Genomic DNA, 26973 nt, shown 5'->3' with positions numbered 1-26973 from the left:
GTGTTCAGGCACAGTGATGCTGAAGGTGCCATCTTCTGAGAGACTCAGGACCAAGCTGTTAATGATTAATCACTAAAGATCCTATGGCACTTTGTCCAAGTCTATGCATGACAACCCTGGTGTCTTGGTCAAATTGCAGTTTGGGTAGTTACAGTCTGCAGTGAATTTCTCCCACAGTTTAATTAGACATGTATTCTCCACTTCCTCCTTTAAGCAGTAGTTGCATATAATAAATAAAACTGATTATATCATACTTACACATGCACAGCCAGACTAAAACATTGCTTCTTTTGTTTTACAGGATTTTCAGTGAATGCCTCATCAGAGCGGCTCAATATGGGAGAAATAGAGACTTTGGAAGACTACTGATCTTGTGCAGATTGACCAGCTTTTCCTGTGTCTGTTAACCATGGATTCTCCACCTTTGGACACCGTCCTTTCTCCAACTTGCATTTTTCTTCGCCTTGCAGTTACTTACAGAATCAATCATCTCAGGCTGCTTCTTCTAGCCCCAACAAAATCTTTCTGCCCCAGGTTGCACAGTCATTGTCGTCTCTGTCAGCCTATAGACATGTGGACTTTGCTCTGTCTCCTAGGTGGGTGGGAGATAGGACCCATTCCCAAAACGGCTGACTGCAGGCAGCACGCGTTCACTGTGCTGTCATTTCTTCTGCTGATTTATCTGGAAAGTCTACTGGGATTCTGCAAATGGTATCTTCCTTTCCCCGGTCATGCTTATCACATCCAACTTTTGCAATCATGGAGAGAGTTTGTGGTTAACAGAGATTGGTCAAAACCAAAATGCCACACAGATACTGACTTAAGTGCTCCATCAGGACAAGAGGTGCTCTCCAAATCCAGGAGTTGCATTCATAAGCTAACTTTAGAACTGGCAACAGCAGGAGAGGGTGGTGGTGGGTGGAGTTTAACTTGGATTGGTTTGATGTTGCACACCCCCTGCCAGCCCCTCTCAGCACATTAATTTTGGAGGGAAAGCTTGAGTCTGTCTTCATCAGGTAGTGATGATAGTTACTGGAGTTCTCCCGCCAGCAACCTCCAGCCTTCCTGGACAAATGGGAATGTATAATGGCGGTAGCGGAGGGTGTATTTCTTCTGTTCAGGTTGAAATTACTCCCTTAAATATTACTTTCATAGGGATTGGACCAGTTTATTGGAGGCCCTTCTGCTGTGAATTTGTCTCGTTTAAGAGACAGCTACAGTCTTGGGTGGGGAAGGACATTACTTTCCAAACAAGTATCCCCCACAGTCTCAGCTGGGTTCCTATGGTAGTGATTCAGTTTTGTGTTACAATTGCATGCAAGTTAAGGGGCAGAGACCATCCTCTTCATAATGGAATGAGATTTAAAAGAGAACCTGACTGTAGGCAGCATCTGAACTCCTATAAACCGTGGAGAGGGAGAAAGTGAGGTGTGAGGCAATGGCACGGATTCCCTTCTACACCTTCAATTGCTGAACATCCCTTCAATTCCGATCCATAATAATTAAATATTTATGTAATCCCAGCTCTCTCTGCAGAAGTTTAAAAAAAACCTGAAACTGCAAAATGCACTTAATTTGACCCCCCGATCCCACCTCCCATTCCCAGAGGGCTGCAGTGTGCTTGTGCGGGGGGAGAGGCTGCCATTTGGGTGGAGCTGTGTAAAGGTGTCTGTCTTTGTCATCACTGCCTGAAGAAGGCGGCTCGAGTTACTCCAGAGCAGTTTGGCTTTGGGTTTTATTTCATTTGGTTTATTCATTTTTGGGGGGTAATCTTCCCCTCTTCCTCCTCTCTCTTCCTCCTCCTCCCCCCCCGAACTTGTACAGTAACTATACAGAGACTGCTGCAGACTTGTATATAGTTTTTGGATCTAATAGCACGGAGAGACTTGGAACTGTTGCAAATCTGGTCTCCCTGTCTCCTTTGCTTTGTAAAGTCATAAAGGGGGGGAAGAGGGGTAGTTAAAATGTTTACAAAACTTTAAACTCCCTCTGAACTTTTGCCAGTGTGCGGGGGGGGAAAAAAGAGAGAACTTAAATAAAACCTGGTTGTATTATATCTAAGAGCGCATTTTCTGCTTGCTTTTGTCTAAGATGATTTTTGAGATTATTCCTGGTGCTAAAACCGACCTGAAGCTTGACCTTCATCAAAGTTTTCATCAAGAAACATCAAGCAAATACACAGGATGTGGAGCAACAGCTGCTGCTTTATTCCTGGTCTCCTGTGGAATGTTGCTGGTTTTTCTACTTGATAATTTTAGAATTCAAAATAAACATCAGTAGGCCGAGATTGGAAAACTCTGCCACACAATCTTCACTCCCCTTTCCTTCCATACACGCACACATGCATTTACAGTCACCTTGTTTATGGAGGAAAGATCAACCCCTTTGGCTCGTTTTCTGTTATGAATTTCAAACACACAAAGAAAGTATCTGAGTAAACCAGCAAGCACCCTCCCAGCCCAGTTATCTTTACTAAAGAAGGGAGAGGTTTACCCTGAACACTTCAGCTTGGGGGAAGGGCTCTCTGAGGGCATTCTGTACATTTACCGTTTTTAGACAAAATCATGCTTTTACTTCTCCCCAATCCAAATACTAGCTGTCGTTTGCTGCTGCTTGTGTTTTGGTGAGGAAAATCCTGCTAAAGTTTGAGGACATGATGGAGAGGTAATTGGTCCTTTACCGTTCACATGTTAAAAAAAGGATTACATTGATTGATGTTACTTTGTTTCCTACTTATCTCCAGGTGTGCTCCCACTTCATCCCCAGTGTGCTTTAGCTCAAAATTTTCCTTCGTTTAAAATATGCTGTCTGGTTGAGGGTATCTTGAAATCTTTTTTGTACATAATTCTTAAATATCCCAAAGTAGCCACTGTGCATGTGACCTGTTCATGAATGCTGCCCTATTCCCTTTTCCAGTAGCATTTAATTTACAAAAGGTAATTCTGAAGCTGTGATTTTGCCAGAACATAAGAATGTAAATGAAGCCACATTAATTTCCAGCTTAATAGGAACATGAGAGGTAAGAGGGGAGCAGTGCTTGCTAAATAGAAACAGCAAAAGTGTATGGAGAAGGGAATTTTGCATTCCCTTTAAGGAGGACCCCATCTGACTCCTATGGAAGTCTATGGAAAGGCTCCTCTTAACCATAAATAATGGGGTAAATTGGAATGGACACTGCACACTATCTCTTGAATTCAAATATTTTGGCATCCTGCCTCTCCCCTTTTAGGTTGGTGCTACAGTGGAGTGAATGTCTTCAAGTGGCAAAATTGGTTCCTTTTATATTGTGAGAAGATGGCATGAGCCTCAAGAATGGTCAGGATCACCTGTGTCAATATTTGGGGTGAAAAAGAGGAACTATAGTTCTTGTCAGTTTGTGGTGGGTGCAGTCCGTGTACAGCTATGCCAGTTCCCAGTTTGCTTTTCTAGTAAGATATGGAACTAGAGTCATTCTGGCTTCTGTGTAGCAGGGAATTGATAATGTTGAGTGTGGTGCAAGAGGCATTTGAGGCCTCTTTTCACAAGTGATTTCTGAAGCAAGTTCTGCTTCCTAATATCTCAGTTGCCTAGGGTGGCAACTTCCAGTCCACTCTGTCCTTCCTACATCTGCCAATTTCCAGTTTATCTGGCATAGGATTTAGCCTAGCAAAAAAGTGTTGTAAAAGGAAACCTGAATCTGGGTTAGCATCCCTGCTTGATTTAAGAATGTATTGAATTACATATCAAAGGAAAATGGCTCTAAGGAGATCCTGTAACAAAAAACTTTTGAATCTGAAATCTAAGACCAAAAAACCCACCTAATTCACTACATCTTCAGAGCATAGAGAACTGGGTACTGTGATGATTATATACTCATATTGTGTATGGATAGCTTTCTGAACTATAGTGCTTCTCTGAACAGAAATTACTCACTTCCTTGCAGTTTAGATGTTCAATCTTCATACCAGTTTTAAAAAAAAAATTCTGGACTCACTGAGAGAGAACATGATGAAACTGTCTCATCCCTGGTAAACTGGAAAGCTCTCCTTTTATTGAAGATTAATTCTTTCCCAAATCCCTTTATCATTTGAGGTGCTTGGGTCATCCTAGTTAAAAAATGTGCATTTTTTCCCTCTGCTGTTTGATCCTCTTTCTCGAGCATGTTTGAGGGAAGAGAAGAGGGGCAGGAAAATGCCTATGGTCAGGTTAAATCTGATGTGTGTCTGTGATTTAGAAGATGCTTCTTGGTAGACAGTTGTGACCCGGGGTGCGGGGGGCGCCACGTGTGGTCTTTATTGTAAATCTACCTTTATAGTTTTATGTCCGGAAAACAAAGATGCCAAGAAATTGCTCTGGCTTGATTTCAGAGCATCTTTAACCCTAAAGTTGGAGGCCCTTGTTCATTGATGCCAGCCCTAATAAAACTGCCCCACACACAGGAGGGTAAACCATTGAACCATATGCCTGTTTTTGGTGTGGCTTCTGTAATGAATACTGTTGCATTCTAATTTCCAGTATGACATGGGATGGACACCCCAAAGGTAAGCATTTCAAACATAGTCCTGAATCCTGTGGGGGAACTCGGCCAACAACCACTAGTGTGCACTCACCAGATTGGGAGGGGTAACTGATTTCCAACGGTCCAGCTGTACATACGCTGTGGGAGGAATTTTTAGGCACAAATTTTAGAGGGTGGAGCTGTTCCTGACTTCAGGAGGGAGGTCTGCCTGGAAATCGGTGTCCGTGAGTCTCTACAGTGTTTGCACTCTGTGTGTGTCTGCGTTCCCACATGAAGGGGTTTGTGATCTGACTAGACAAAGTTTCATTATACTAGTGAAGTTTCCAAGCCTTTTCTACTTAGAAGAGTTTTTAAAAATTCCTTCTGACACTCTCTTCCTGGAGAAAGAAATGCCCTATCACAGCGTTCTTCACCTGGTCCTGCTGATGCTCTCTGGAGTCGTGGTCCCTGCTGTCCTAAGAGGTAAGCATCTTTGTTTGGATTTACAGTCCCAAAGCACAGGGAATCTGTTACTTATTAACCACCTCCTCCCACTTTTGCCCCATCTCTTCAGTCTTCCCAAAAGATTTTCATAAGTAACTAGAGAGAAAGTACCCCCTCCTCATAGTTCAGTAAGTCATCTTTGGAATTCAAGTAGCTAGTACAGGGGAAGGGTTTGATCTGCTGCTTGAGACAGTGAATTCTGTCTATTGTATCTCTTTTAAAAATGACTACAGGCCTAGTCTCAAAAATAAGAATTACTGAGAATTTGGATTGCATCAAGCAGGTTGCCTCTGCAGCTGAGAGGAAGAGTTGTATGCTCTGAATCCTAGCAGAATTAAGTTAAAATCATGTTTCAGTTCTTTTCGTTGGGTTACTACTTTCACACAGCTTGGACAATGAACAGTAGATGAACCAGTTTCTGGTTATTCATTTTCTGTCTCCCATGCACAAGTACAATGTTGCAATGTTTGGGTCCCAAATAGTAGAGGAATTTTTAAAAAGACCAAGCTACATAGGCAGGGTTAAGTTATTGAGTTTTTTCTTCAAAACTGTGTATAGCCCTAAGAACTGGGGTGGGAAAGCACTGAACTATGACTGAGGTTTAGTAAAGCTTGGTCAGGCCCAAAAACAAAGCAAAGAGGGTGCAGGGGGAGGAGACTAATCAGTAGGACTTGTGCTTGCTCTCTAAGGTCCCATCTTGAATGGGACTGTTACAAACAATTTTTCAATTGCCATCTCACATGGTTTCAGTGCAGTTACACTGGCCAGTGCATATTAAGGGCATAGCCCTGTTCCACCAATTTAAGAATTGTTCTAAAGATTGTCTGTCTAGTCTTTAATGATTTTTATGAACAAAGAAATAATGTTATGCCCACAGTCCTCTCCACATGGGCTGGCCTCAGTGTATTGCAACCATGTTACGGAACTGCTTCTCTTAACAGACTTCCCTCTCTAAGTGTAGATGGGACTGTGTTTGAACATCAAGTGGATGGTTCGGAGCAAGGTAGGAGGTGACTGTCTATCTGATTAAACACATTGCTAAGCCTTTATCTTGTATTCCAAACATTGGAGGTCTTGGAGCTACATTGGCTTGTGATGTACACTGCAAATTTGTTCCTGCACAATTCATTTTGGCATCTTGCATATAAGGATTGTCCTGACCATTTGCCTGGCAAATTGCTGTACAGTTGATCTAGCCTTTTCTTTTTTGGGGAATTTCACACAAGAACTTTAATTCTGTAGAATATCAAACCACAATGTTTATAGAGGCAAGTGAAAAGTAAAGGTATCTAATATTTATTTCATGAAAAGATCTTGGCTGCTAGGAACTCTTTTTAAATAACTAAGAAATACAGCATCTAATTTGTGACTGCAACCCCAGTGTTCTGATAAGATGATTTATATATGTAGCACACTAAACATTTGAATCCTAAATTCCAGTTTGTAACTAAAGTACAACAGTGGCTGATCTCTTCCCCCAAAGAATAGTTAAGCTTGTTGGAATCTTCCCCACCATGCAAGTGCATGTTAGTTATTTTTCAGTGGTGCCTTAAACTGCTTCCTCACTGAGCTAGAACCTCACATGGACACAAGAAAGCAATGTAGCTAAGTCAATACAATATATACAGGAACTCAGACTTACCATGCAAAAACTCCCATGGGATAACCAGTAGGTCTGGGATAAGGAGCATGTTGTACTAACCCAACCACAATAGGGTTTTCACTTATATTGTACCTGACCATCACCTACTATTCTGTTACTTTCATCTTCATAGTATACTTTGTATGAAATACTCCATCCCTAGCTGACTAGAGAATGGACGGTTCATTGAATGATGCCTGTACTGCCGCAGAATGCGTTGTGTTGGTAGGATGTATTTTGTAGCAGTGTGTCTTTACTTTCTCTCAAATACATTTTCTCTTGCAGCTTTGAGCCCCTGGTGGGTTAGTTCTTTTGGTATCTAAAACTGGAGCATCAGGGAACCAGTTTGCATTAAGAATACGAAAAGTGTAAAAGATTTATTTTGCAGCACTAAGTGTGAAGGGTTCTCTCTCCCTAAATCAAGTCTTTTAATGCATGGTGGAACTTTTTCTGTATTTCATTCTATCATAAAAGGGAAGTTTCCCGCCTAGCCCCAACAGAGGTGAAGGGGTACAGACAGTCCTCTGGTCTGCATATACTTGCACACGGCCCCTGCCTTTTTGTAAATGAGTTTATTTAACATTCAGTCTAACCACAGCACTCTGTGCGGCTCCACACTTGAGCTCCCAGCATCACAGGCTGCCCTTTGTGCTTCCTATGAAGGGCTCTTTTCATCTTTACGCTGGCCACATGCCCACTGTGGCTACCTGGGGCCGGACAGCCCATTGCGGGCCTCAGAGTTCACCCAGCTCCTGCCCTTCTGTGTTAAGGCCTCTCGCTTCCCATAGCAAAGCCCTTGAAAGTGGGCAAAATGAAGCCAGCCTCGGACCAATGTGCAGATGTTGTAAATCCTGCTGGCCCAAATATCCTGGATGACTCTTGTCCTCTGATGCTATATATAACAGGAGAAGCACCAGAGAACAAGGTGTATATATGTTGGTTTGTTGAAGCATTGCCTTGAAAACCCTTATGGAGCATAAACCTCCATTAATTGCAAATTAAGAGATTAGCAAAACAGAATAAAGAATCGGATTGTTTCTGAGGGTTTTCAACACCTGCATAGAGCTCATTGCACACATAAAGGGTCAAAGGATTAGCTGTTTGGGATCAGACCACTTGCTCATCTAGTCTGACTTGACTTCCTGCAGTGGTCAATATTTCATGGTAAAGAAGAAGGCAACCTCAAACCCAAAGTCCTAGCCCACTGTTCTTAGAGTGCTTGCTAGTGTCGATTCCAAGTAGGTGTGCGCGCACTACGTGCAGTTGGTACCACCCTAGTGGTACCTGTCAGGTCAGCTGTGGAGCCCCCTGGAGTTGCGCCTTCATGGCAGTGTACATAGATTCCTGCCGACCCGCCGCCTCTTCAGTTTCTTCTTACCACCAGTGATGGTCGTTGGAGCTGTGTCTGCTTCTTACCTTGGCAAGCATTTCCCCTAGTGATTGGACTTTTGATTATCCTGTAAATAGTTCATTAGTTAGTGTTAGTCTTAGTAAGTTAGTTGGATAGAAATGGGGGGCTTTCTATCCCAATTCCCTCCCCTCTTGGGGTTCAGGGCATGCCTCGATCCCAAGGGTTTAAGCTGTGCAGGACCTGCCATGAGCCCATGCCAATGGGTGACCCCGCCAGCCGAGACACACCTCCAGCACAGCAAGGTGTGGTGCAGTCTAGAGGCAAACCCGCAGTGATGAGGCACTGTTATCCGACACCATCCCGCTCAGCACCACCGTGGTCTCCACACTCAAGGTCCATGGTGGATATATTAACTCCTGAGTGGCCATCCAGGGTGGCATTGCCACTCAATAAAACGTTTCAAGCCACTACGAAAACCTTGTGGCAGATTCCTGCCTCCATTCCCCCCTACAGCAAAGGGGGCGGAGAGGAACTATTTCATCGCCTCTAAGGGGTACAAATAGTTATTTACTCATACGCAGCTGAGTTCACTGCTCGTAGTGGCAGCAAATGAAAGAGAGAAATGGGGCAGCAGGGGCCAACTCCAAAATCCAAGGACTAAAAGAAGCTGATACCTCTTCAGCAGGAAAGCGTACTCCACCGGTGGGGGAGGTGGTGTCCTGCTTCGGATTGTTAACCAGCAAGCAATCTTCAGTACTTACAATTTCAATTTATGGGACTCCATGATGAAATTTAAGGAGTTGGTCCAGTCAGACTCCAGAGTGGAATTTGCAGCCATAATAGAGGAGGGCAAGGCAGTGGCATGGACCTCCTTTGCAGGCCTCACTGGACGTGGCTACACAAACCATGTCCTCTGCTCGTGAGAACGAGCTCATGGCTCCAGAGGTCCAACTACCAATTCAGGACTTGTCCTTTAACAGCATGGGGCTGTTCTAAGAGCAGACAGACTCCAAGCTCCATAGTCTAAAGGTTTCGTGGGCAGCATTGAAATCGTTGTGCCTGCATACCTCCACTACCCAGCAGAAACACTTTAAGCCCCACCCCCTCCGCGCTTCTACCCTCCCCAGCCTAAGCAGGACTTCTCCAGGAAGCGGGACAGGAATGGCCAGCATAAGTCTCCCCATCCACCACCCAGTCAAGGCCAGGGCTTGGCGAGGCAGTCATCGGGCTCTAAGCAAGCCTTTTGAAGGTGCGCCCGGGGACGATGTACCAGTCCTCTCGATGGATCTTTCGCCCTGATTTCTGAATCTTGTCCCACTTCTACTGTGCTTGGTCCCAGATAACCTCAGATTGCTGGTTCCTTCACCCTGCAGAAGTGGGATATTCTCTCCAATTCTTCTCCTCCCACCCCCCCTTTCCTGTCACTCTTCAGGGACCCGTCTCATGAGCAACTCTTCCTGCAGGAGGTTCAAACACTCCTCGCCGCAGGAGCAATGGAGGAGGTTCCTCAGGAGCTAAGAGACCAGGATTCTACTTCCAATATTTCCTAATCCCCCAAAGCCAAAGGGGGGGGTGTCAGACCCATCCTCGACCTGCAAGGCCTCAACAGATTCCTGAAGAAGTTGACGTTCTCCATGGTCTCTTTGCCATCATCCCATCTCTGGATCCAGGAGACTGATACATTGCCCTCAAACTCAAGGACTTGTATTTCCACATACCGATAGTTCCAGCCCACAGATGCTTTCTCAGCTTCATAGTGAACCACAACCATTATCAGTTTACGGTCCTCCACTTTGGCCTATCAGCAGCCCCTCAAGTTTTTATCAAGTGCATGGCAGTCATAGCCGCCTTCCTGAGAAGAAGGCAGGTGCAGGTCTTCCTGTACCTCGACCACTGGCTGATCAGGGGCCGTTCCAGGGCACAAGTGGAGCAACACGTCAACTTGATGAGATCCACCTTCAACAGGCTGGGTCTCCTGAATATACACAAATCAACTCTATCCCCTGCTCAGAGAATAGAGTTCATTGGGGCAGTGTTGGACTCGGGTCAGGCCAGAGCCTTCCTTCCAGAGTCTCATTTTTGGACAATGTGAGACATCATACAAGGCTTCAAGCAATACCCCACCACCACAGCGAGGAATTGCTTGAAGCTCCTCAGACATATGGCAGCTTGTACATATGTCGTGCAACACTCTCTAGGCCTGGCTGGTGTCAACTTACCAGCCAGGGCGTGACAACCTGGAAAAGGTGGTTACGCTCCCACTGCCAGTTCTCGGGTCTCTCCAATGGTGGCTCAGACCACAGGTGGTATGTCCGAGGGTCCCCTTCACCAAACCGCAGACCTCGTTGGCCCTGGTCAAGATGTGTCAGGATTTGGGATGGGGAGCTCATCTGGGAGAATTCAGGACCCAAGGTCTTTGGTTGCAAGAGGAGCTCTCACTTAACATCAACGTCAAAGAGCTGAGAGCTGTCTGCCTGGCAAGCCAGACCTTCCAGGCCCATTTGCAAGGGAAATGTGCAGCGGTGATGACAGACAACACGACCGCAATGTTTTATATAAACAAGCAGTGCAGAGTTCTCTCCTCTCCCCTATGTCAGGAAGCCCTCAAGCTGCATTGCCCACTCAACTCACCTGGAAGCATCCTACCTCCTGGTTTCTCAGAACAAGCTGGCAAACTATCTCAGCAGAGCCTTCCATAATCACAAGTGGTTCATTCACCCGGATGCAGTGAACAGCATTTTTCAAAGGTGGGGGAGTTCCCCAGATTCACCTGTTTGCCACAAAAAGCAACAGAAAATGAATTTATCCTGACCACACCCTAGTGGTGTAGGGAAGCACATTATCACAGAGACTATACCACAATGCACGTGGGGGAGAGTCTGTTGGTCTCTGTGGTGGCTGACCCACAGCAATAGACAGGAGTCAAAAGCCATGCTGTTAACTCTGTCAGCTGCTTTTGATACTGCTGATCTTGTGGTTTATTTGACATGCCTGCAGGGTGCCTAGTGCCTCTGTTTTGGAAAGATCCTATATTTGGTTATCCTCAAGGGCTGTGATTTGTGGGATCCATCTCCTCACCCCATCTGATTGCTGTGTGAGAGGCATGGCTGTCGTGTCACACGTTATTCGTACTGAACCTGGACACCGATACTTCCTAACCTTCATAGTGCCTGGCGGACTGAAGACTCTAAATGGAGCAGAGCTTCCTTAAGCTCAGACCTGGTAAGATGCAGGTGTGGTGACGGTAGGCAAGGGCTGAATGCGCTTGGGAGCATAAGCCATACTCATTGAGGAGGTGTGGTTACCGCAGTATCCTCTAGGTCAGATGCACTGAGAAGCACCTAGCTAAGGACCAAGTGTATTGATCCCTAAGAAGTATGCATATTTCTGTGTAACCTCACTTTAAATGCCAGAGCTTTTGGGAAACGAGGCTAATGAGTCATTATGTACATGGCTGTGTTTACCTACCTTCATGATTCAGAATCCTCAGCTAATTCAGCTTCCTTCCTTTCACTACGCAGCCCAGGTGGTGGTTAGCAGATGATGATCCTAGGGAGAGCACACAATACTGAGAGATCTTCCCAAGTGGAGGCTGACTTAGATCCCTACCAAATACAGTCATGGCCACTTGGCCATTCGTAGGGAGGTGACATTTTTTTATTCGCGTAATAGTTACACCATTTTAAGCCTTAATACTTAAACTTTTCTATCAATGCTGCCCAAGCATGTTGTATTACATTCACCTACCTGGTAGATGATAAACTGCATTTATACCCAATCGGTCCTTCCACATGGTGGCTCGAGAAGTGGATTAGTATAGTGTGGGTTCTTGTCAGGTGATTTTATGGAAAAGTGTATGAAGCATGCCAAATTCTCTTACAACCCCAGTGAAATGCCCAGGGGCTTCAGGCACCAGGTTCCATTGGCTGGTTTCAGTGGGGTTACAGTGTAACAGAGAAATGTCTCTCATAAAGTAACATTCATAGAGGACTGCATATCACTTAAACCCTATTTTGCTGGCCCCTCAGCAGACCAATGGATTTCACCCATAGAGAATAAATTGTCATGAACTCTTGGATGTAAGGCTGTGTTTCTAATGGGGATTTCTAAAGACAATACAGACCACAAGACTGATGCTTGAGTAGTTAATACATAGTGCCAGAACCCAGAGAAGACTACAGGCTTACTAAGAGGTACAGTTCGGGTGTATTTCATGCAATACTTGGATGTCTAAAAAGACAATATCCTGCCCACTCTCTAAGCCTTCTTCATAAATGGTTTGCGTCCCTTACAGTTTTAAATGCGTTTGTTTTACTTCACAGATTTAAAGAATGTATTTGGGATTTCTACAGTGCCTGACACAAAGGGTTGCCAATTTTGGTTGGATGTATTCCTGGAAATCTCATCACATGACATAATCTTTAATTAAAGATTAATCTTTAATTCCTGGAGACTCCAGGCCAATCCTGGGGGATTGGCAACCCAGTGGCACAGTGGGGCCCTGATCCAGGATTGTACGGTGGTAGTACATACAAGCCCTGCTTAACTACTAATAAACTCCCACAAATGTTGGTGGCATTCTTGTGTTAAAATAGTGAGCTGAGGACTTTATTTAATGTATTTTTCTGCAGTGTAGCAACCAAAACCTTCTTTTTACACATTTAGTTCCACGTGTGACATCAGATCCTGTACTGCTTAAGTTGCATCATTAGTTTGCGGCTTCACAATGTCAACTACACAGCTAGAAAAGCATGCAACTTAAAAAGCTCTGTCAGGTGTGTGCACTGCAGAGAGACTAATAGAAATCCTAATTTCTCCTTTGGTTCTTGGAATCTTACACTTTACTGTAAACATCAATTTCATCAACCTCAGACCCAACACAAAGTCAGCATGTTTGGGGGGTTATAAAAGAAGTGAGCCTAAAATGCTGTTTAAATACTGCTAGCTAAGGGCCTGCTTGTGTTGGCTAAAGCCAGAACATTCAGTGTTAACTCCAGTAACAGTGTAAAAGTGGATAGAATCTGAGTAATGGCCACTTCTCGTTTTTGTGTGGTAAATGACTGTAGAGACACATGGGCCTGGATTGTTCAGCCTTATTTCAGAAGAGTGGGAACAGGGGGCATCTGAAGACACGGCTGTTAGTTGGGATGGAAAAAGTGAGGGCAAGTCATGGAAAGCAGACTGCTAGTTTAACACACGCAGTTAGTACTTTGCTCAGGAGGGATAAACGAGGCAATGTCCTCTCTTGCTTCTGACTTAGGCTATGCAACTTTTAGTGACAGTGCTGTGTTGCTACAGTGTAGCCATAGTTTGTCAGTTCTCCTGCTGACAAACTTCCAGCCCCAATGAGCAGCGTTAGTGTTGACAGCAGGAGAGCGCTTCTGCCAACAAAGAGCTGTTCTCACCGGTGCTTGTCGTCAGCAAAACTTGTCTTTCAGAGTTGTTAAAAAAAAAACAAACACCCCACGCCCCTCAAAAGATCATTTTTGTCATTCAGTCGCCAGTGTAGACATAGCCTTAGTTTCCCCTCTTGTGTTGATTAGTGCAGGACTTTCAGATAACTGCATAATCCTATGGCATCTTATCTCCAGAGTCGGCAGTTAAGGATGATATGTTAAACAGTTCCAAGTGGCGGTAGGTCTGTCAGACTCTTGATGTGTCTTTGACATGGCTACTTAAGTTCGTGTGTGTGTAGGTTTTTGTATATACTCTAAACTGACAAGTATTGTTAATGTCACTTCAAAACAGGCTGCAAAGAGGTTGCATTTTTCTTTAGTAATTAAAACTCTGTTAGAAACCACAAGAGCTCAAGGCAGAAAAATCGTGTGGCGCATGCACTGTTAATCCAGAATCTGTCAGATTATATCAAGGCTTAACAATCACTAGAGGGTGTAAAAGTGCTTTAAAACCACAGTCAAAATCAGTTCTTCCTTCACTTATCTAGCACTGAGTTTTGCGCAAGTCCTGCAGTGGTGAATATCCTTAGTGCAATGAATGCAGTTCCCAACAGTGTTCCGTGTGCTAAAGATGCCACCAATGGCCACAGGAGAGACGAGACATGTAGCACTGCGTTCTGGTGTGAATATATAAAGCACCTTTCTATTACCCTCTTAGCGTATGGTTCATCAGAAGAAACAAACTGTCACACAATCACTTTCAGAACGTTCCCTGCTATGAAAACGCCAGCGACTGAGCATGGTCCTGAGGAATGGTTTGCTCCAAGCAATGAGCCCATTATTTTAGCTAACATCTTAGAGCCTGATCAGCTGGAAGGCGTACGCACTGCTATATTGGCTTGAGTTCTCATGTAATCAAATAATTCTCTCTCCTATTTCTCGGTTGGAGCCACTTGTCTTTGCTAGCCAGTGTTGGTCCTGGCACTTGTTGTGTTAACACAATGAGTGAGGTCATGACTTGGGCTGTTAGTTCCCCCATGCAACCAAGCAGTTTAGAAATGGGGCTCAGAAGTTTCGTACACATTGGTCTATTCTGAAACCAATCGGCTAGTAGTGCCAGCGGCTAATCAAATAGCCACAACTCTGTTTGTTTTGCACCTTTACCTGCTGACTTGCCTAACTTCATCACTAAATCTCTCCTTCCTCTTGATTTGTGTCTTGGTAGCTGAAACCCCAGGCTCTATAACAGGAGTGGCCAAACTTACTGATCCTCTGAGCCGCATGTGATAATCTTCAGGCACCTCCTGTGGGGCTGAAGCTCCTAGACCCCCTCCCCACTGGGCAGGAGCCCCTAGCCCCACCACCCTACCACAGGGCAGAAGCCCTGAGCCCCCCTCTACCCCCAGTCTGATTGGGGGAGAATGGGGAGGTGGGGGGGGCTCCGCGAGCTGCGCTTCAACTGTAAAAGAGCCACATGTGGCTTGTGAGCTGCAGTTTGGCCACCCCTGCATTATAATAAGAAATGTGTGTAAGTGTAATCAGTTCATAGATCATGTGCCAGTAGATGGTGACCAGACTATGTAGCATTGTTAACTGGTTTTGTACTGAGCCTGTGAATGCTTTGTGTGTGTAGCTTTGACAGATAACACTGGGTTTCCCTCCTCCACACACTGCCTGTAATTTGCATATAGGTGCAACCTACTTAAAGTTGGAAGGATTAGATTTTTATCAGTAAATGTCAATAAACGTCAATTTCACTGTGTACAAACCGATGAAAATGTGGTTCTAGACCAGTGATTTTCAACCTTTTTTTTTATTTGCAGACCCTTAAAAATTTCAAATGAAGGTGCGGACCCTTTTGGAAATTTTAGCCTTAGTCTGTGGACCCCCGGTTGAAAACCACTGTTTTAGACAGCCGAGCTCTGCTCTCAGCATGCCCCAGCCCATGGGTGAATTCCACTGAAATGGAACTCACTGTTTCTGGCTGGCTTCTGTTGTGTGGAACCTTGAGACACCCAGATGTCTGAGCAGGAGCCTAGAATGAATCTCTCAACTCAGCCCAATGCAGAGTTTTTAGTTTATCACTGTTTATAGCAGGGGTCTCAAACACGTGGCCCATGGGGTTATTTTTCCGTGGCCCACCAGCTCCCTGCAGCGCCCCCCGTCCTCCCCCCCCCCAGTATTTACCTAGAGCGGCTCCGGCCCGGCGCACACTGGGGACAGGGCAGGCTCCCTGCCTGCCCTGCCCCCACGCCACTCTGGGAAGCGGCCGGGACCTGGGGGAGGGGTCTGCGTGTTGCTCTGGTGGCTCCTCTAGGTACCTCCCCCGAAGCTTCCATTGGCTGTGGTTCCCCATTCCCAGCCAATGGGAGCTTCGGGCAAGGTACATGGAGGAGCGGCCAAAGCAACACACAGACCCCTGTGCCCCCCCAGGTCCTGGCCACTTCCCAGAGCAGCACAGGGGCAGGACAGGAAGGCAGGGAGCCTGTCCTGCCCCCGGTGCATGCTGGGCCGGACCCGCCCCCCAAACCCCTCTTGCAGCCGAACCCCCTGCCCTGAGCCCCCTGCTGCACCCCACACCCCTCCTGCACCCTGACCCCCTGTCGCACCCCTCCTGCACCCCGATCCCCTGTCCTGAGCCCCCTGGTTTATAGCATGCACCTAGTTAAAGGGTCTCTGGGTGCATGTATCTTAACTTACATATCACATGACAGCCAACCCTCACCACTCTGCCATGGTGGGCCAGCAATGAGACCTGCCAGGGTTTAGTGAGCATGTGAGATGCTGTCATTCTTTAACAGAATCCCCGCTGAGCAGTTGCCCTGGGTATGGCCTAGATTTTCTCAGCCCAGGAAGCTGGGCTGTTCTGGATCCCCGCCCTCAACTTTTTCAGCCTAGATAGCCAGAGTGGCCGTTGAGATGTCCCTGGCCTTGGCTGCTCCGCTAGATTTTCCATCTCAGTGTGACATTCCCAGTGGTTTCAGCAGGGACCTGTGGAATGTCTCCGTTTCTCACTGGGGCCTCTGGGTTGTCCCACCTGAACAAAATGAGCATTGATGCAGACTTCTGGACCAGCCACACGTAAACAGGAAAGCCCTTCTCAGTCCCAGCCGACCCTGCTGGGAAAAGAAATAACAGGATGTGAATTGCAGCCTCAAACAGAATGCAGTTTCTTTTACTCTTCTCCCTGGGCAGCCCCAACGGGCGCCATCTGGGGAGGGTTCAAGTCTCTGAATGCTCCACTCTGCCATGCTCCCAGGGAATGTGTCCTATCCAAACAGCTGCTGCTACTGGTAGGAGGCTTCTGACTCCCCCTGCAGAGCTAACTGTGTTCAGGCAGAGGACTTAGGTGTGCAAAGGCCCTGTCAGCACTTAAACCTTGATTGCTTTTGGGAGAGGAAAATGGCCAGAAGCTGAACAGCCCTGGGCTAATGTACTTTGCTTTCATTTTCTGAGTTGCAGTGAGTTGTAAATGCATCCAAGCAGCGACCTCAGTACAAACACTTGTCCTGATGATTGCTGAGAAATGTGGCTGCTAGGAAAAATCACCATTGGGAAAACTTCCTTGTAGGCTTAGACTTGGTGTTTATGGTTTCTCATGTTTATACACAGCTTTGTGTTTGGGAGAGAAGATGCAGCAACAGCACTGGATCAGCGCAAGGGCCTGGAACAAACAGGGTTGTACTCTGGTCCAGTGGTTCTCAAAGCCGGTCCGCCGCTTGTTCAGGGAAAGCCCCTGGCGGGCCGGGCCGGTTTGTTTACCTGCCGTGGCTGCAGGTTCAGCCGATCGCGGCTCCCACTGGCCGCGGTTCGCCGCTCCAGGCCAATGGGGGCTGCAGGAAGGGTGGCCAGCACGTCCCTTGGCCTGCACCGCTTCCTGCAGCCCCCATTGGCCTGGAGCGGCGAACCGCGGCCAGTGGGAGCCGCGATCAGCTGAACCTGCAGCCATGGCAGGTAAACAAACCGGCCCGGCCCGCCAGGGGCTTTCTCTGAACAAGCGGCGGACCGGCCTTGAGAACCACAGCTTTAATCAGTGTCCCAGCAGGAGGGTGCTCTAGCACCCACTCCCTAGCCCATGTTGCTGCAAGCGTCTGTGTGAAATGGAAAATTATCTAGTGGAAACTATCCTAGGAGCATGCTCTCCTTAACCCTGACAGGCAGCCCCTTTGCTGGCATAGGCTTCGTTCACCCCCAGCATTAGTCACACCAGGTTTCTTCCTGCCCGCCCCCGCTTACATCCTAGCGGACGGTTTTCTTCCCCAGTGTACACCCTATGGCAGCTGCCTTTCTGCTCATTCACCAGTTCTGATTCCAGCACCTACGGTGAAATTCTGGCCCTGCTGAGTCAATGGGGCTTTGCTAATGATGTCAATGGGGCCAGGATGTCACCCCTAGTCTCTAGTGCTTTTCAGAGACTCCTAGAAATGTCAGGCTGGAAGGCACATCAAGAAGCGATCAAGTCCAGCCCCCTGTGCTGAGGCAGGATCAGTAAACTTAGACCAGCCCTGACGGGTGCTTGTCCAGCCTGTTCTTCAAAACCTCCAATAACGGGGATTCTACAACTTCCCTTGGAAGCTTATTCCAGAGTTTAACTCCCCTTAGAGTTAGTTTTCCTAATATCTAACCTCAATCTCCCTTGCTGCAGATTAAGCCCGTTACTTCTTGTCTTACCTTCAGGGGACATGGGGAACAGTTAATCACCGTCCTCTTTATAACAGCCCTTAACATATCGGAAGGCTGTTCTCGGACCCTCACTCAGGTGTCTTTTCCCAAGACTAAACATGCCCCAGTTTTTTAACCTTTCCTTGTAGGTAAGGTTTTTCTAAACCTTTTATAATTTTTGTTGCTCTCCTCTGTATTCTCTCCAATTTATCCACATATTTTCCAAAGTGTGGTGCTCAGAACTGAACCTGGTACTCCTGCTGAGGCCTCACCACCGCTGAGTAAAAAAGGATAGTTATCTCCCATGTCTTCCAGACAATACTGCTGTTAATGCACCCCAGAATAATATTAACTTTTTTCAACTGCAATCCCATTGTTTACTCCTGTTCAATTTGTGATCCACTACAACCCCCAGATCCTTGTCAGCCGTACACGATCTAGCCAATTATTCCCCATTTTGTAGTTGTACATTTGATTTTTTTCCTTCCTAAATGTCATACTTTGCACTTGTCTTTATTGAATTTCATCTTGTGGATTTCAGACCAATTCTCCAATTTGTCATACTTGTCTTGAATTCTAACCCTGGTCTACAAAGTGCTTGCAACCCCTTCCCAGTATGATGGTCTGCCTGATGCAGCCCGGAGAGCGGCAAAGAAAGTGCCCTCATTAAATGGGGCTTTCCTTACATCTCTTGTGTATGTGGTTTAATTAGACATTTGGAAGGGGTATTTTTCTGTTCTGGGATCCTGGAGGCCCTGGGTCCATACGCAAGCTAGATTGCCATGTAGTATAACTCAGCTGAGGTCATTTACATACGACATCAGTATCAGTGCCTCAGCCATGCCCATGCCATAGAGGAGGGAATCTTTAGCTGCAGAAAGGCCAGAGCTGAGAGCCATTGGGGGGGGAGGGGCGGATTAAGGCTCAGCGCCCCCCACCCCCAAGTAAACACTGGCAATTGTGAGCGGCTCTAACATGTTGCGGAGCAGAGGGCAGTGGTGAGACAGGCTGGCCAGTACAGGCTGCAAGTTGTGACTGGTCCCTGCAGGCAGGAATCCCAGTGAACAATTGCCAGTAGCCCAGTGCTGTAGCGGCATCAGTGGTTGATCGGGGAGTAATTGGGATTTATGCTTGTTCCAGCAGAGTATCCCCAAGGACCTGCCCCCACGCTGTGGAATGAGCCGCCGGAGCTGCCGTCGGGAGGGGGCCCCTTTGATGCTGCCACCACCGCAAGCCACTTCTCGGACTCTACAGGCTTCCCCCCGTACACCTCAGAGTATGAGCCTGAGGACACCACAGACCTGCACCATCTGGATGATAACGGTATGTAGGAGCCTCCCAGGCAGCACCCGGCACCATCTTCTGTTAGAACTGTCCAGCCCATGGCAGGTCAGGCGGTTACACAGCCATCATCTGCACACCCGAGCCCTTCTGTTTGGAGCAAATGTTACTGTGCCTTTAAGAGAAAATCCATAAGGTATTGCTGAGAACTCCGTTATCTGTGTCCTGTTTTCTGTGATCTCAGGGAAAGGGGAAATGAACACTGGCAATGTAAGCCATCCTGTTCTTTATCGCTTGTTTAGCACCATAGATATACATGGCACTCCAAGGGTTGCCAAATTTCTAATCGCACAAAACCGAACACCCTGCCCCGCCCCTGCCCCAGGGCCCCACCCATGCGCACTACATTCATAGAATATCAGGGTTGGAAGGGACCTCAGGAGGTCATCTAGTCCAACCCCCTGCTCAAAGCAGGACCAATCCCCAACTAAATCATCCCAGCCAGGGCTTTGTCAAGCCTGACCTTAAAAAACCTCAAAGGAAGAAGATTCCACCACCTCCCTAGGTAATGCATTCCAGTGCTTCACCACCCTCCTAGTGAAAAAGTTTTTCCTAATATCCAACCTAAACCTTCCCCAGTGCAACTTGAGACCTTACTCCTTGTTCTGCCATCTGCTACCACTGAGAACAGTCTAGATCCATCCTCTTTGGAACCCCCTTTCAGGTAGTTGAAAGCAGCTATCAAATCACCCCTCATTCTTCTCTTCTGTAGACTAAACAATTCCAGTTCCCTCAGCCTCTCCTCATAAGTCATGTGTTCCAGTCCCATAATCATTTTTGTTGCCCTCCGTTGGACGCTTTCCAATTTTTCCACATCCTCCTTGTAGCGTGCGGCCCAAAACTGGACACAGTACTTCAGATGAGGCCTCACCAATGTCGAATAGAGGGGAACGATCATGTCCCTCAATCTGCTGGCAATGCCCCTACTTATACAGTCCAAAATGCCATTGGCCTTCTTGGCAACAAGGGCACACTGTTGACTCATATCCAGTTTCTCATCCACTGTAATCCCCAGGTCCTTTTCTGCAGAACTGCTGCCTAGCCATTCGGTCCCTAGTCTGTAGCGGTGCATGGGATTCTTCTTTCCTAAGTGCAGGATTCTGCACTTGTCCTTGTTGAACCTCATCAGATTTCTTTTGGCCCAATCCTCTAATTTGTCTAGGTACCTCAGTATCCTATCCCTACCCTCCAGTGTTTCTACCTCCCAGTTTAGTGTCATCTGTAAACTTGCTGAGGGTGCAATCCACACCATCCTCCAGATCATTAATGAAGATATTGAACAAAACCGACCTTTGGGGCACTCCACTTGATACTGGCTGCCAACTAGATATGGAGCCATTAATCACTACCTGTTGAGCCCGACAATCTAGCCAGCTTTCTATGCACCTTATAGTGCATTCATCCAGCCCATACTTCTTTAACTTGCTGGCAAGAATACTGTGGGAGACTGTGTGAAAAGCTTTGCTAAAGTCAAGGAATAACATGTCCACTGCTTTCCCCTCATCCACAGAGCCAGTTATCTCGTCATAGAAGGCAATTAGATTAGTCAGGTATGACCTGCCCTTGGTGAATCCATGCTGACTGTTCCTGATCACTTTTCTCTCCTCTAAGTGCTTCAGAATTGATTCCTTGAGGACCTGTTCCATGATTTTTCCAGGGACTGAGATGAGGCTGACTGCTGTAGTTCCCCGGATCCTCCTCCTTCCCTTTTTTAAAGATGGGCACTACACTAGCCTTTTTCCAGTCATCTGGGACCTCCCCCGATCACCAGGAGTTTTCAAAGATAATGGCCAATGGCCAGGGGTGAAAATAAGTTAGAGAACTTACCGGTATGTCAGAGTCCTGAGCAGGGGGCGTGGCCTTAACTGGAAGAGGCAGGACCTTAAATCTCCGGGCCCTTTAAATCTTGATTTAAAGGGCCAGGGCTCCAGCTGCAGTAGTGGCAGCTGGAGCTCTGGGGCCCTTTAAATCCCCGCCAGAGCCCCGCCACCGCTACCCTAGGGCTTTAAATTGCCGTCTGGGAAAGCCGGTCCTGGGACGGCGCACCAGCTCTTACCAGTATGCCGTACTGGGGCATACCAGCTTACTTTCACCTCTGCCAATGGCTCTGCAATCGCATCCACCAACTCCTTTAGCACTCTTGGATGCAGCGCATCTGGCTCCATGGACTTGTGCTTGTCCAGCTTTTCTAAATAGTCCCGAAGCACCTCTTTCTCCACAGAGGGCTGGTCACCTCCTCCTCCCCATGCTGTGCTGCCCAGTGCAGTAGTCTGGGAGCTGACCTTGTTCGTGAAGACAGAGGCAAAAAAAGCATTGAGTACATTAGCTTTTTCCACATCCTCTGTCACTAGGTTGCCTCCCTCATTCAGTACGGGGCCCACACTTTCCTTGACTTTCTTCTTGTTGCTAACATACCTGAAGAAACCCTTCTTGTTACTCTGAACATCTCTTGCTAGCTGCAACTCCAGGTGTGATTTGGCCTTCCTGATTTCACTCCTGCATGCCTGAGCAATATTTTTGTACTCTTCCCTGGTCATTTGTCCAATCTTCCACTCCTTGTAAGCTTCTTTTTTGTGTTCAAGATCAGCAAGGATTTCACTGTTAAGCCAAGCTGGTCGCCTGCCATATTTACTATTCTTTCTACACATTGGGATGGTTTGTCCCTGTAACCTCAATAAGGATTCTTTAAAATACAGCCAGCTCTCCTGGACTCCTTTCCCCCTCATGTTGTTCTCCCAGGGGATCCTGCACATCAGTTCCCTGAGGGAGTCAGTCTGCTTTTCTGAAGTCCAGGGTCCCCCCTTCCTTGGTGGCTCGTTCTCCCTCACCCTCACTCACTTTCACTGGGCTGGGGCAGGGGATTGGGGTGCGGGAGGGAGTGAGGGCTCTGGGGTGGGGCTGGGGATGAGGGGTTTGGAGTGCAGGAGGGAGCTCCAGGCTGGAGCGTGGGGCCAAGAGATTCAGAATATGGGATGGGGCTGCAGGTTGAGACAGGTGGTTGGGGTGTGAGAGGGGGTATGGGCTCTGGGCTTGAGGATGAGGGGGTTGGTTGTAGGAGGGGGTTCCAGGATGGGGGGGTGGGGCCAAGGGATTCAGAATATGGGAGGGGGCTGCAGGTTGAGGTGCAAGAGGGGGTACAGGCTCTGGGCTAGGAGTGCAGGCTGTTGGGTGGGTCCAGGGATGTGGAATTTGGGGGTACAGGAGGGGGCTCCAGGTTTGGGGGGGGGCTCAGGGCTGGGGCAGGGAGTTGGGGCTCACGGTTGGGGCACGGGCGTACCTTGGGCAGCTCCCGGTCAGCAGCGCAGTGGGGCTAAGGCAGTCTCCCTACATGTCCTGGCACTGCGCTGCACCCCAGAAGCAGTCAGCAGGTCTGGCTCCTAGGCAGGGGGGTCAGGAGGCTCTGCATGCTGCTCTTGCCTGCAGGCATTGCCCCTCCACCTAGGAGTCGGACCTGCTGGCCACTTCCAGGTGCAGCACAGAGCCAGGACAGGTAAGGAGCCTGCCTTAGCCCTGCAGCACAGCCGACCGGATGTTTAACAGCCTGGTCAGTGGTGCTGACTGGAGTCACCAGGGTCCCTTTTCGACCGGGTGCTCCGGTCAAAAACTGGACACCTGGCAACCGTAGGCACTATCCAAAACAAAGATGGATTCCCTGCCCCCAAATCTATTTAACCTACTAGGGTTAGCAGTGAGATGGCCTAGAGAAGGAAATCAACCAGACTCTGGCATCCTGCAGGGTCATTGTGTCTCATCACAGCACTTCCCGTCCCCACAGGCTGCGCTCTCCAATAATCTAGCCCTCAGTTCCTCATGTTTGGAACCCGATCCAGGAGTTCCAAGGAGCTCAGATGTTTGACCCTTACAAAGTCCCCTGGGTTTATATTGTGTCTTGCTGAATCTTCTTTGGTCCCCTGTTGTAACAAGAACGATGTCTGCAGTAATGGAAAATGCAAATGAGTCTGCCTTCATCATGTGCAAACCGCATGCATTGCCTCCTACACTTCCACCTTTAATGTTATTTCCTTGGGGCTGCGCTCCTCTGATACTGCGCGAGATAGGAGCCTAATGGAATTTGTTTATTCCTATCCCTACTCCCTCTGTGTGTCCTGTACTACCTTCTCTGCCCCTCCCCATGGTGTTCCTGCTTTTGGTGCAAGAGCTTTCTGCTGTGCAGCTCCTGGCCTCCGGAAAGCTGTGCTGTCTTGCTCCAGCTCCATGCTCTAGCTATGTTCAAATAGTGTCTGTAAAGTTCTTTTCCTCCACTGCCTGTCTCTCGTTGTTGTTCTCTTGTCCTTTTGCTCTGTGTCCCTGTTGTTTCCCTCTGTAAGTAATTCTGGGCTCATTTGTCTGAGTGACTCTTTCCACAACACAGCTGTAACATGGGGCCATGCTGAGACTGTTTCCCCATTAGCCCACAAGAATAATCAAACTTCTTCCTCAAAGATTTTAAAGACCAGGGCAGGGCACTGAAATGCCACTTTCCCAACTGGCTTCTAAAGTCTGTAGTGAGTTAACTTGGAAGGTGGAGGGAGGGTTAAAATACGACACGTGTCCTGGTGAATGATCCCAGGAAGGGTCAATTGGCTAGCAGTGTCCTTTGCCACTGTGCTAAAGACCTGTGCTGTCAGAAGGTCAGTTAGCTGATCAGAGACCTGCTCAATAGTGACAGTTCCCTGAGTTGCTGTCATGTGACACAAGGAAGTTGCATTCAGTGATTGTGTTGAGGTGACAGCATTGCTGCCATCTGAACCTCCTGACTGGGAGAGATGGGCACCTAAGCAGCCGTGTGACCCCTGGGTATAATTCAGTGGCTGGGTGGTGTCACAATATCTCTCCTCTGAAAGCTTTGTCAGGATAAACGGCAGAGAGACAAGGAGAACCACTCAACCAGAAACCCCTCCACCCGCAACCCACCCCACAATGCCAATGAGCGTTCCCCTGTTGGAATGAAACAAGCGCAGCTGGCAGGCGAACTGAGAGAAGGCTTCACTGGAAAGACAGTTGGGACAAAGCTGTGTCGATACATTGTGTCTCATGATGGGCCAAGGGAGGTAATGATGTAAGGAGACCACAAGGTCCTGGAGCTATTGCTAGCACCATGATCATTGCTCTCCTGGGCACCTCTGTGATTGTGGCCCTGAGAAAATTTTCTGTCTCCTGAACTCTCCCAAAGGGCAGGACCGTCCCGGAGACCCTGCCTGCTGCTCCAACCATCATGTGCAATCTGGCCACAGGCAATTATCTCCTAGTGAACACGCACCCCTGGGGCTACACAGTCCCTTCCCCACCCAGGTTACTGCACTGCCTTCAAGTCTATAGCAAACACTCAGATCCAGGCATGGCTTTAAAATGTGCTTCCCTCTTTTCTTCCTCCCCCTCCCTGCTTCCCTCCCTTGCTCATTTTCACCCCGCCCCAAGGCTTCCAACCCTACTTTGTCACAGGCCCAGAGCCGCCTGGGTTGCAGAGGGTGGCTTTCATGAGGTTTCCAAAGGGAAGTCAGCAGCAGCACCACTGCTCCTTGGCAGCCTTGCTACCATCCGAGGGAGGGCTGTTGCAGGGCATGGGGATGGAAGCCAGCAGCTGTAGTGTCTGCATGGTGCTTGTCACTCAGGGTGTTGCAGGGGGGAGGGAGGAATGGGGAAGGGGTTTTAAATGAATGTTAATTATTAGTGTAGGTGGTTTGGTTTTATCCCATTTTTCCTTGGAGTTTGCTGGGATTTGGTGGAGGAACATTCATGTTTGAAACTGGCTTTCTTCAATCAACCACCATAAAATCCCAGTAGCCCCGGCCCTCCACGTACAGGTGCCGGGGCCTGCAGTGCAAGCACTTGTTGCTAAATGCACAGTGTGGGGCGGCTCTGTGTAACGGTTGCACCTGTCATTTCCATAGTACGCTCAGCACTGTGTATTTCCCAGGCATGCGGGATTGTGCCCAAGGGCTGTGGGGGCTGAGTATTGCAGGAGTGGAAGATTCAGCCCACCCAGGTGGAGGGGAAGGGCGGAGCGTGTCCTCACTAAATACTATTTCCTGCAGCTGCCTAGAGATTATTGGGGACCACACTGGACATTCCTGCCTCAGCCTTCCTGGTCCTGGAGCTGGGCTGTCTGGTGTGCTCCATGTGCCCAGGGATTTGTGGGTACAGTTTCTTCCACATGCCTTTAGCTCTGAGTGACCTCCAGCTCTTTGTGCTGTTCTGAGCCTTTTTTTTCTCTCGCAGGGTCTCTGGGTCCTGGAGCTATCAGTGCCATCGTAATTGCTGCTCTCCTGGGCACGTCTGTGATTGTGGCCCTGATCGTCATCACCCTGCGAAAATTCTCTGCCTCCTGAACTCAATAAAAGCTTTTTCTTAATACAAGTGTCTTCTGCTTGTCTGTGTGTCTGGGCTCTGGCCTGCTCCATCTGTGTGTGACTGCAAAGGGCCCCATTGAGGAAGCACCTCAATGAGGAGTCTGAGGGCCTTTTAACAGACTTTAACACCACCACTGCCCTCCGTGTACATTTTACTCCCACCTCAGTGGTAAGTTAGAGCCATGTGGGCTGATGCTGCAGGAGCATCTCTGGGTTGCTCGTGCTGTTCCGAGCCACAGAATTATTCTGGTCCTTTGCTGGAAGCTGTGAGGTTCGTGACTCTGTGGCACTTATGCACAGCTGCTGCCCTTGCTTCCTGCAAACAGCCACCAGCAGCAAAGCATTCACAGCATGAGCTTCAGTATCCCCCTGATCCTGGCAGGAGCACATCGAGGGCAGGAATGGGAGGGACTGAGGCAAGGGAACTGACTTCACCATGCTATTGTGGGTTTTGCTTAATGGCTTTCTGATCCACCAACACACCTGTTACACTCACCCCTACGAGCCACTCCCTTTCATTGCGGGGTACGAACTTTCAGATACTCTTCCTGATGCACACACTTTACTTGCTCCTGATCAATACTCAGTGGCCTGTGATACAGTCACAACCACTGCTAGGATTAGAGAGATGCCATTGCCATTCTAACTATTCTGGAGATGTTCCCTTCAATACAGCTACAGGATTGTTGCATTCCCACTCCTGGTCCCCCCGAACTTTTCATATATGGTTGCATCCCTGGGCTGTGATACCTTCATATGCTGAAGTAACTGACTGCTCTCTTGCTCTTGTCATATTTCCTCCTGTTTTCAATATTGCCCTCCAGCGCCATAGGGACTCTTGCAATTTAGTGCCCCTGAGAGATGGTGCCATATTTGAGATGCTACTGGAGAGCTCTGATGCATAGTGGTAAGCATTCACAGGTGGTGGCAGCAGCAGCTGCTCCCTGTCAAAGATCTGAACAGGACCTTCTTTCTCGGTGTGAGACCATATCAAAAGGGCTCTCGCATCCAAAGGTACAAGAGAGGGTGACGATAGCACCGTGAGACTAGGTGGGCAATTGCCAGAGACAATGGATGTCTCTGTTAGAAGCTGAACTCTGAGACTGTCCCACCAGCAACCGCTCTCACTGCCCATCACTTAAATAGGAACATTTATTCCCACCTAGTTACATCGCTCAGGGCTCTGGAAAATTTTGCACCCTGTGTCACACAAGTAGGTTGTTCTAACCTCCAGTGTAGGTGCAACTAGG

General features: G+C 47.9%; 2 protein-coding genes and 1 long non-coding RNA gene across 8 annotated transcripts in view; 2 read left to right on the top strand and 1 right to left on the bottom strand.

Moving 5' to 3' along the window:
- GIGYF2 (GRB10 interacting GYF protein 2) overlaps positions 1-2061 on the top strand; it is a 143743-nt gene extending 141682 nt beyond the window's left edge. For all 5 annotated transcript variants that reach the window (XM_048862708.2, XM_048862709.2, XM_048862706.2 and 2 more), the window contains one exon: positions 302-2061. In XM_048862708.2, the coding sequence (XP_048718665.1) occupies positions 302-369 (68 nt within the window). In that variant the 3' untranslated portion in view covers positions 370-2061. The remainder of the gene's footprint in view (positions 1-301) is intronic.
- Positions 2062-4541: 2480 nt separating this feature from the next.
- Positions 4542-25730, top strand: SNORC (secondary ossification center associated regulator of chondrocyte maturation). Of its 2 annotated transcripts, none has more exons than XM_048862714.2 (3): positions 4542-4960; positions 19176-19355; positions 25593-25730. In XM_048862714.2, the coding sequence occupies exons 1-3, from the start codon at positions 4888-4890 to the stop codon at positions 25700-25702; spliced, it is 363 nt and encodes a 120-aa protein (XP_048718671.1). In that variant the 5' UTR covers positions 4542-4887; the 3' UTR covers positions 25703-25730. The 2 variants fall into 2 exon arrangements, with proteins under 2 accessions (XP_048718671.1, XP_048718670.1); XM_048862713.2 differs by having other exon boundaries at positions 4543-4960; positions 19173-19355.
- Positions 7902-19546, bottom strand: LOC125642052 (uncharacterized). Its single transcript, XR_007358253.2, has 4 exons — positions 19334-19546; positions 16408-16489; positions 11443-11523; positions 7902-10744 (listed from the first exon to the last, which is right to left on the bottom strand). It is a non-coding gene; the product is annotated as an uncharacterized LOC125642052 (long non-coding RNA).
- Positions 25731-26973: the final 1243 nt, after the last annotated feature.

This window comes from Caretta caretta, chromosome 9 (assembly GCF_965140235.1).
Source record: "Caretta caretta isolate rCarCar2 chromosome 9, rCarCar1.hap1, whole genome shotgun sequence".
NCBI classification, from domain to species: Eukaryota; Metazoa; Chordata; order Testudines; family Cheloniidae; genus Caretta; species Caretta caretta.
This window is presented reverse-complemented; position numbering and strand designations above follow the sequence as displayed.

Bases quoted from the DNA above. Each gene is read 5' to 3' on its own strand.
- SNORC (XM_048862713.2), top strand. From the start codon at position 4,888: ATGCCCTATCACAGCGTTCTTCACCTGGTCCTGCTGATGCTCTCTGGA. The intron at 4,961-19,172 runs GTAAGCATCTTT...TGCTTGTTCCAG, and splicing joins GGTCCCTGCTGTCCTAAGAG to CAGAGTATCCCCAAGGACCT. The intron at 19,356-25,592 runs GTATGTAGGAGC...TTTCTCTCGCAG, and splicing joins GCACCATCTGGATGATAACG to GGTCTCTGGGTCCTGGAGCT.